Source organism: Equus quagga, chromosome 11 (genome assembly GCF_021613505.1).
Source record: "Equus quagga isolate Etosha38 chromosome 11, UCLA_HA_Equagga_1.0, whole genome shotgun sequence".
NCBI classification, from domain to species: Eukaryota; Metazoa; Chordata; class Mammalia; order Perissodactyla; family Equidae; genus Equus; species Equus quagga.
The window spans coordinates 97,281,570-97,291,481 of NC_060277.1; the positions used below are offsets into that span (position 1 = coordinate 97,281,570).

Genomic DNA, 9,912 nt, shown 5'->3' on the forward strand with positions numbered 1-9,912 from the left:
CCTGCGGCCTGCCAACCCAGCAGACTTTCCACCATGTCACTTGACTTTGCCGAGCAAATTTTACCCCCTTATCTTCAGGATAGTTCTTGGATGTATTCCATTTTCTAGACCCTTATTCCCTCAAGACATTCCTGTCTCTCCTCTCTGGGCCCCCTGTTATTTTGCCCTCAGGAGTCAGAGCTAATGTCTCTGCCTTCAGGAAGCCTTGCCTAACCCTGCAAATCCTCATCACTCGTGTTGAGCGCCTGGCTCCCATGCTGACTGGAGGTCCTCTGAGGGTGGGGGCTCTGTCCACCTGCCTCTGCTGTTGACTCACTTACCTGCAGAGATTCCCAATTTGCCTCCTTGCAGCCAAGCCCTCCTGCATATAGCTCCCAGGTGAGTCGCTTTAATCATGTCGCTCCCCAGTTCAAGAACCTGCGCTGACTCCCTAGTGCCTACCGAATCAAGTCTGAACTCTTCCTCTTGGGTATGTTTAATTACATCAAAATTAAAGATTTCTGGCATCGGCCCTGTGGCTGAGTTGGTTAAGTTCGCGCACCCTGCTTTGGCCGCCCAGGGTTTCGTCGGTTTGAATCCTGGGCGCAGACATAGCACCGCTCATCAAGCCATGCTGAGGTGGCATCCCATATGCCACAACTAGAAGGACCCACAACTAAAAATACACAAGTATGCACCAGGGAGTTTTTGGGGGAAAAAGGAAAAATAAAAATCTTTGAAAAAAACCTTAAAAAAAAAAAGATTTCTGCTCAATGAGATGAACAGAGTTAATAGAGAGATGACAAAATGGAGAACATTTTGCAAGGTCTAAAACCAACAAAGGATAGAATCTTCAGGACCTCTTGCAAATCAACATCCAAAAAGGCATCAACCTCAATAGAAATATGGCTAAATGATATGAAAAGACAATTTGTACAAGAGAAAATCTTAAAAACTAATCAGCAAATGCAGAGGTGCTCAAACTCTTGAGTGATCAGAAATGCAAATAAAACAATGAGATAATGTCTCTGTCAGACTAGCAAAAACCACCCAGCTGGATAATTCAATCATATGGGAATATAGGAACCTCCTGCATTGCCTGCAGGAGTGCGGACTGGGGCAGACGTTGTGGAGGAAAATATGGCTGTATTTGGTCAAGTTGAGACAGATATATTTATACCCTATGACCTAGCAAATCTGCTCCTGGCTCTTAGTATATAACCCAAAGAAATTCTCACCAGATCCATAAGAGGACAAGGCTGAGGACACACACTGCGGCATTGTTTGTGGGATTGTGGGAGGGGAGTTGAGTTCCACTGGGTGTCCCTCCCTGGGAGCGGGGAGAAAGGAGAGGCCAAAGTTGGGAGGAGATGCCCACGGAGCCCCACGCAGCAGTGAAAGCTATGCACTGTTCACAGAGCAACCTGGCTGGGCCTTAAAACCATAGCGCTGGGTGAAGAGAGGCCCAGCAGAGCGAGGCCTGGAACACAATGCCAATAAGGTATAGAAATACACACACACACGCACACACACACACACACACACATGCACGACAAACCAACTGCAAAGAGACATTTTGAGAGATTTGATTGTGGATTGGATGTTGGGTATTACTGCAAATTTTGTTGGGTGTGATGCTGACACTGCAGTTAGGTAAGAAAATGTTCAGTATTGGGGGGGATGCAGAGCTGAAAAATCTGGGGGTGAAACATCATGATGTCTGGGATTTACTTTCAAGTATTTAGTGCTGCAAAGGGAAAAAGGAGAAAGATGAAACAGAAATATTTTAGGCAAAGACTTAAGCAAGATTTCATGGCAGAATCTTGATAATTTTTGAGTCTGGGAGATGAGTCTATGGGGGGTTGTTGTACTATGGTCTCTACTTTTGTGTATGTATTAAAAATTACATAATAAACTTAAAAACAATATCAATGATACATATTTTCAAGAACATGTTCACACAGAAAGATACATATTAAACATGTTAGAGTGGTTGCCTACAGGAGGGGAAGAAAATAGGAGCAGGAGTGAGGACAAAACGGAAGGAAGGGTTGGAGGGAGGGAGGAAAGAAGGAAAAAAGAATCATCAGTGATGATCTGCCCTGAACTGAAGAGGGTGATTAACTTAACCCTCTGCATCTAAACTCCAAAAAAAAGAGGAAAGAAATTGATCTCCCCTATAACTCGGGCAGCGGGGCATTTAAATTTGTTCTAAGCCTCTCAGCTTCTTGCCTGTGCAGGTTGTCCTTTCTGGGCGGCTGTCCCCAGGACAGTTACATCACTTCCAGCCTTGCTGAAGACACAGAAAGGGACTTTTGCTTACTGAACCCAGCCCTGGGCTGGGACCTCTAGGTGCGTGCTCTCAATTTATCCTCTCAGCAGCACTGCGAGGTAAGTGTCATTATCTTCATTTTACACAGGTGGAAAACCCAGCTCAGGGATGAGGCCTTTTGTCCAACTCCCACGAAATCATAAAGCTGGAATTTCAAACACCTCGGCCGCTGACGCCCGGGATCAAGCGAGCCCACCGAGCTGATCCAACAGCTTCTTCATTGTCATTATTTTTAAGGCCGCCTAGTGGCCTGTGATATTGACGTACTTACTAACTGCTCTCCCATTTCTGAATATGTGGGCTCTCTCTAGGTTTTTGCTTTCATAGATAGTCCTGCAAAGACTATCTTCAGGTCTCGAGCTTTCTGATTCTGTTGACTTATTCCCTTACCAGGAGTGGGGTGCTTTGTGTCCACAAGAAAATGTGGACCTCATTATGGCAGTTAATTCACACTGAGGTAGTTTTCAGGAGAGGAAATGCAGGGGTGGGAGTGGCAGAGCGTCTCTGGGGGGGGCAGGAAATGCAGGGGGACTGAGGCGCCAGGCGAGGAAGTCGGATTCCAGTGGATTTCTACGGCCTTCACATTTCCCTAATGCCTTCAGGCTCAGCGTGGGAAATGGGATACTGGCAAGCCTTGGGGACAAGGGACCTGAAGCTGCTGTGTGTGGGAGGTGGGCGGCTGGGACCAGCTGGGACTGCTCTCCCTGGGGCCACAGTGGCTCTCAGGCTCTTTGGTGACTGCCCTGGCCAGCCTGGGAGGGGTCAGCTGGGGATAGGCAGCAAGTAAATATAGACCCAGGGAAGGAAGCCAGGCGGCCCAGCCCTGCGCCGATCTCTTGCTGGAAGGCTGGGGAGGGATGAGGTCCCGGCACCTTCTTCTCCATGGGTGGGTGACACCTGGCCCAGCAGCCCCCTAGAATTGCTGGGAGTGGGAGGCAGAGCCTCCAAGGGGATCAGAGTGGGGCCTAGTGGAAAGCTGGTCAAGAGATGCTGTTCCAGTGTGACCAACGGCAAACGGCATTCCCTCTATGGTAATTCCTCTCAGAGGTGCTGCCCAGCTTGACGAGTCCAGGCTAAGGGGCTGACTGGTCCTCTGACAGTACAAGGGGCAGAGGGCGAGGCCGCCTTACAGCCCTTCTCCCCACCCTCATGGATCTTGCTTATTTTGGAAGGAAGGATGTCCAGGGTGTAAACTTGTCTTCCCTTGCTCTCCCAGCCCCTCACTGGGTGCCGGCCCTCTCCACTCTAGGGCTCACGGCCACCAGCCCGCGCCCTCCCTCAGCTCCAGTGCCACCCCTAGCCTGGCTCTCCTCCCCCCTCCCCCCCCACCCCCCTTCCCCACCCACAGCCCTGCACCAGCTCCTTACCCTACATACCACGTCAATGTCTGTCCATCCCCATCCTCCCCCCGACCTCCCTCCCGTCCAGCCAAGACCCCTTGGAGCCCTGGCTCTGGCTCTGGGAAGGCATTCCAGCAAGACAGTCAATCCACCACAGACACGTTTATTGGCAAAACCTATTCCCAAGCATCTAGGAGAAAGGTGAGGAGAAGGGTGCTGCCAGAGTGGGCTACTTTGTTTCCACTTTCCTTAGCAGTGTTCCAGGAGCAGAGGGAGGGAGGGGACAGGGACATCCCAATCACAACGACAATCTCAGCAGCTAACGTTTATTGAGCTCTTCTTCTGAGGCCTGAGGCCAAGCTCTGTGCTAAGCAAGCGCTTTACAAGCTCTGTCTCATTTAATCCTTATGACAATCCTACAAGGTAGGTACCATTACCCTGCCCATTTTACAGATGAGGAAACTGAGGCACAGAACAGTGAAGTGGTGGGAGGCAGCTGTCAGCCTTCAGGGATGCACCCCAGAGCCTTCCATCAGGAGCCCACAGCCTCCTTTCTTTTCTGTCACCCCCTGATTCTTCGTTTCAGCCATCTCTCACCACTTTCAGTTCTTTCAACTCTTTATATTTTTTTGTTTTTTAAAAACATAGATTTTACCCATATTCTGCAAAGTCCACTGTCTCATACCCCGATTGGTCAAATTCTGGGTTCTCCCCAAGATATGGTTTGGGTTGGGTTGGGGACAGTGGGTCTGTAATGGGGGACGTGGATACGTGTGTGAAGCCAAAGTACAATGAAATCTCTGAGAAGATACACAGTCAATAAATTACAAACCTCCCTCCCCTCCCCACTCCATCTTCTCCCTACCTTCCTACCCTCCCCCCACCTCCCATCCAAATCTAGAACAGACTGTGCACTGGCCCCCACCCCCACCCCAGGGCCAGATCTTGTGTGAGTCACCTCTGTCATCCCCAGGGTCCAGGGCTCTCAGCAAATGTTTGTGCAATGAATGAATGAGTGAATGAATGAAAGCATGAGGGGAGGGAGCAAGCACTTAGGAGCCCTGAGTCCCAGCCCCAGTTGTACCCTCACCTGCATCTTATCCTTACCAGGACACCTCCCTCTGCCCCAGAGAGGAGGGCCCTGGGTCAGGGGTGGGAGCAGAGACGGGGAGGGGAGGAGTCAGCAGGGGCATCTCTGAGCATGGGAAGGTGGGCGACTGAAATAGAGCCCAGAGCTCTAGCCTCAGAGGCGGGAGCCCAGGTTCAAACACCAGCGCTATGGCTCAGGAGCTGTGTGACCTTGGGCAGGCTGGTATAATAGTCCTGTCAGAGTTTACAAAGCCTTTTTCTCACATTTATCTTTGGCCCTCAGTAACCATCCTGTAATGTGGGTATTATTATCAATATACCCATTTTACAGAAGAGGAAGCAGAGGCTGGAGAGGTCGAGGGACTTGCCCAAGGTCACACAGCAGGCAGGAACTTGAACCACCCACCAACTCCTGCTCTCGCGACTGCCCCTGTCTGTGCTGTGAGGAGGTGGGGCTCAGACCTGAGTCTTTCAGCCAGAGTCCCCATATGGCAGTGTGGCAGCAGGAGAGACTGTACATCGCATCCCCAGTATGGGCTCCACTGGCCATTTCCAGGCAGTAAAGCTGATCTACCCTTAGTGGAAAGTTTCCCAGACACCCCTTCCTTCCCTTACACACAGCCCCAGGGCCTCAACTGCTGTCCCAGGAGGAGCCTGCAGAGCATGAGGTGCCCATGAACTTCTGCTTTTCCCGGGAGAGTGGGGAAGAGGAACGGTGGAGGAGGCTCTGAGGCCCAGGCCCTCCCCTTACACGGCCATGGTCGCCTCGTCGTATTCATCCTGACCTTCCTCCTCATCAAAGATCGCCTTGGCATCGTCAGCATCCAGCTGGAGGGTGGGGTAGGAAGGCAGAGGGTGAGAGGCTGAGGGAGCTGAGGAGCCCTCCCCCAGCCTTGAGAGGCACCTTTGGAGTCAGGAGAGGGCCTGGCTCTCCTTGAACTTCGGACGAGCCCTGTCCAGTCCCTGCTGCCCCTGGGGTTGCTCTAGATTTGAGGTTTCCAAAGGGTGGGGAGCCCCTAGGAATCTGGTGTCCCAGTGGGGCAAGGATTCCAGAGGGTGGGCAGGGGACCCCTTCACCGGGGTAGCCCCCCAGTGACCTGTGTCATGTCATCGTGGAAGAATTCTATCGGAGGAGTGACCCTGTCCAAAATTATTTTGAAGACCACAGGACTAGCTGCTCAGTGGTCGGGACAGCTCACGTGGAACACACCCCGTGTGGCTCCTAACCCTCTCACCAGCCCTGTCATCATTCCTCCCTTACAGGTGAGCAAACCCAAGGCACAGAGAAATGAGGCCACTTGCTCCAGGTCATACACTAGGACATGGCAGTGCCAGGATTGGGATGCGGGCCCCAGACCCAGATTGTAACCATGGCTCTCTTCTTCTTCCCTAGTCCCAAGACCCACTGCTCACATTCTCCCAGCCCCTCTGATGACCTCTCCCTGTCCCCAGCTCTGTTGTCCTGCACTCCAGCCTCTGCCCCCTCTGCGCCCTCCTTCCTGCCCCAGGCCTGTCGGGGAGAGTGGGGATCAGCCACTCACACACTGGAGCTCCAGATTCTTGAAGATGATTGGCAGCAGGAAGTGGCGCAGGGGCACTGTGAGGATGAGGACGAAGGGCAGGGCCAGTGAGCTGTCCGGGAAGGTCTTCACCACCCACAGCACCACCACACAGATGATCTGGGTGATCGTGAACAAGTGCATGCGCCAGGTCTTTACCTGCAAGTGGAGGCAGGGGTCATTGCCTGCCCTAACCCGGTACCCAGCACCCCCAACCCTGCCTGGTCTGGGCAGCCAGGAGGGCCCTGTACCCGCGTGACGTAGGGCACATCCGGGTGGTACTGCTGCGGCTTGAACAGAAGCAAGATGCGGTCAAAGAACTGGATGCCGCTGAGGGATGTGACCCCCATGTAGAGGAAGATGCCAAACAGCACAGCCAGGGGGATGCGACGCAGGACGGGTCCCATGAGGATGGACAAGCCTGCAGGGAGAGCCATGCACTCTCAGCCCCAGGTGCCCCGGAGGACCAGCACCAGCAGGGCCTGGGGAATGAAGCCACAGGTACCATATGGAGCCGTTTCTGTGGCTCCTTTTGATAGGTATTACTCCCATTTTACAGATGAGGAAACAGACTCAGAGAGCTGAAGCAACTTGCCTAAAGTCACACAGCTAGTAAGTGGTAGAGCAGGGAGTCAAACTCCTGCCTGCCTGACTTCAGAGCCTTCTCCTTTAACCCAGGGGGACGGTCACAGAGGTCAGAGAGGCCCACTCTTCCCTTCACCGCAGTCCAGAATGCCTCCATCACCCTCCACCTATCCAAATCCTAACCCTCCTCCAGCTATCATCAACTTTGTCCTCTTTAAGAAACTTCCCTGGCCTCTGCATCTGTGACCGAGGCGTTGCCCACACCAAGCCCAGCTGGGTTCTCAGCTGCTCCAGAACTCGGATCAATGCAGTGGCCCTCTGTCTTCTCTCCCCTAGCCCCAGATTATGCCTGGCACACTGGCCTTTGTATCAGTCATAGGGCAGCAGAGCTAGTGGGACCTCAGGGGCATCCAATGAACCCTGTGATCATGCAGACAAGGAAACTGAGGCCCAGAGACAAGGAGGGAGACCGAGTTAGCAGCAGGGCAGGGCTGGGGCCCACAGTTCTCTGAACCTCTGTTGGATCCTGTCTAGAGAAGCCTTGGTAAGGGAGGCCCGCCTTCCTCCCCTTCTCAGATGCCCATCTCAGGGCCTTGGGCATTTCCTCCAGAATTCCCTCCTATGAATAACTGACACCAGGGAGATGTGGGCAGAGGGTGTGTGGGGAGACCTGGCTGTGGGGTGGGCAGGGCTGGAGTGGGCACTGTATCCTAAGGGGCAGGAACAGAGGGTGGCGGAGAGTGTGGCCATCCCTCACTCACCCAAAAGCACAGCGACCAGGAGCCCACTGATCCGCTGCTCCCTGACCTGGATCTGGGCTTCAGCCCCTGGGGTGCTGGCCTTAGCCACATCGGTGAGGGCATTGGCGTGGGTGATAGTACGCACAGTGGTGGCACTGAGCCAGGGCATCCCAAAGAGGGGGGCCAGCCCGCCCATGCCCATAATCAGTAGCAGGTCCAGGTGGAAGCCGGAGCCCTTGACCATCCTGCGCTCTGGTTTGCTGATAATCAACCTGGGGGGGTGGAAGGTCAGGGGTCAGCAGGGCTTGCCCTCTCCCCCTCCCTTTTGCCCCTCCCTCCTTTCCCGTACTTGGGCCCCTCTGTACCTCAGTTTATCCTTCTGTGCCCATCTCCCTTAGTGTTCCTCGCTCCCCCCCTCCCGCCCCATCTTGAGAAACCAGACTCTAGGAGCAGAAGTGTCTTCAGACACCTGGAACACCCACAGGCAGATTTACTCTGAAGCTAGTGAAGCCTAAGCTTCAGGGGGCATCACTGGTCCTGGCCCCTTCTGAGATCCAGCACCTAATTTTGTGGTTCTCATTTTGTATTCCTTTTCTTTAAAAGGGATCCCCAAATTATACCATGTCAGGTCCCACAAAACCTGCCCCTGCTCCTGCCTGTCCATCATTCCTGCTGGTCAGGACGACCACACGTTTGGCTGAGGCTGGTGCCCAGTCCTTGGTGTCCTCCCTGCCTGGAGCCTCTCCCTTTCCCCACCTTGGACCCGCCCAGCCCTGCCCCACCCTGGCTCTTACGTGGTGATCTGGGACTCAAGGAAGATGAGGATGAAGACCAGCATGGCAGGCAGGACCGAGGCAAACATCATCCACGTCGGGAAACGGGTATACAAGCCCAGTGGGTGGATGAGCCAGCCCCGGAACGAGGTGTTGGACACCGAGAAACCTTCAGGCACATTGAGTTTCTGTGGGAGGGGGATTCTGGTGAGAACACCCTGGGCAGGAGGCCAGGGAAAGGTGGGGACAGGGGAGCCAGGGTCCTGGGCACTTGGAACTTACTTATATTGAGCACCTACTTTATACCCAGTCACTACACTAAGCTCTTTGCATCACCATCTCATTCCCAACTTTATAGATGAGGAAACAGGATCAGAGAGGTTATGTAGCTTGCCCTGCATCACAAAGCCATTTGGTGGCAGAACTGAGATTCATGCTCAGATCTGCCTGGCTCCACAGCAGATTCTTTCCTCCTGCCCTGAGTTAAGAAGTAAAGGGGGCAACCTGACCCAGGCCCTTGTTTCAGCCAGAGGGGTCCTGGAGGGCTGTGGGAAGGACATGGGGCTGCCAGGGTAGGCGGGTGGGATAGGGGTAGTTCTAAGTGGCTTCAGGTTTGAGAAAGCTGTTCTGGGGAGGGGGCATGTTGGGGGAATTAAATGAGGGTGGGGGAGGGGGTTACCTGGGTGTAGGTATCCTGGATGAGGAAATCCACCATGATCATGATCAGGGCAGAAATAGGAATCCCAAAGTCCCCGATTATCCGTCGCAGCTGAGGGCAGGCACAGGGACCAGTGTCAGTGCCGAGTTGCTCCCCACCTCCTACCGCCCACTGGCCCCTACTTCTGCCCATCTTCACCCAGGAGGCCCTGCTCTTCCCAGGGAATCCATCAACATCTGATGTCCTATCCTGCACCTCAAAGTACCTGCCTCCCTTCTTCTTCCCTTGGCCCAGCCCCACCCCTGGCCTGACAGCTTCTCTAGCCCCTTCTAAGAATTATCCCTGGCTCTCCCCTGGGCTTTCAGCCTGGGAATGCTGAGAAAGGGAGGCAGGCTTGCCTGAAGAGTAAGATCCTGGGTGAGGAGGGAGCCAGGCAGGCTAAGAATTGGGAATGGGAATCTAGGGTGAGAAGAGGAGCTAATGGCGTTGGGGAAGCTGGGGGAGGTGCTTTGGCCTGGGGTAGTGTAGGCAAGGGCAGGTGGGGAGGATGTGCTGACCTTGCCGGGGAGGTAGGTGCTGTTCTTGAACTTGCGCAGCATCATGGCAATGGAGAAGGTGCCGGCCATGAGAACAAGGGAGAGGAGGGCTGTGTTAGGCATGGGGGCCTGAGGTTTGGGCTCTGTGATCACATTCTGGTCATAATTCCTCTGTAGTGGGTGCTCCTGGAAGATCTGCAGCAGAAAACCAAGGCATCCTATTCCCTCCCATCCCTCCCTCCCTCCATCCATCCATCCATCCATAATCTATCTGTCCATCCATCCATCCATCCATTCATCCATCATCTATCCATCCATCCA

The 9,912-nt window shown here is 53.7% G+C and overlaps 1 protein-coding gene across 1 annotated transcript in view; it reads right to left on the reverse strand.

Annotated features, from left to right (window-relative positions):
• Positions 1 to 3,818: 3,818 nt before the first annotated feature.
• SLC4A1 (solute carrier family 4 member 1 (Diego blood group)) overlaps positions 3,819 to 9,912 on the reverse strand; it is a 16,476-nt gene continuing 10,382 nt past the window's right edge. The window contains exons 14-20 of the mRNA XM_046676482.1: positions 9,613 to 9,786; positions 9,077 to 9,166; positions 8,419 to 8,585; positions 7,646 to 7,896; positions 6,551 to 6,720; positions 6,282 to 6,458; positions 3,819 to 5,568 (exon numbers count right to left, since the gene is read on the reverse strand). Of these exons, the coding sequence (XP_046532438.1) occupies positions 5,488 to 5,568; positions 6,282 to 6,458; positions 6,551 to 6,720; positions 7,646 to 7,896; positions 8,419 to 8,585; positions 9,077 to 9,166; positions 9,613 to 9,786 (1,110 nt within the window). The 3' untranslated portion in view covers positions 3,819 to 5,487. The remainder of the gene's footprint in view (positions 5,569 to 6,281; positions 6,459 to 6,550; positions 6,721 to 7,645; positions 7,897 to 8,418; positions 8,586 to 9,076; positions 9,167 to 9,612; positions 9,787 to 9,912) is intronic.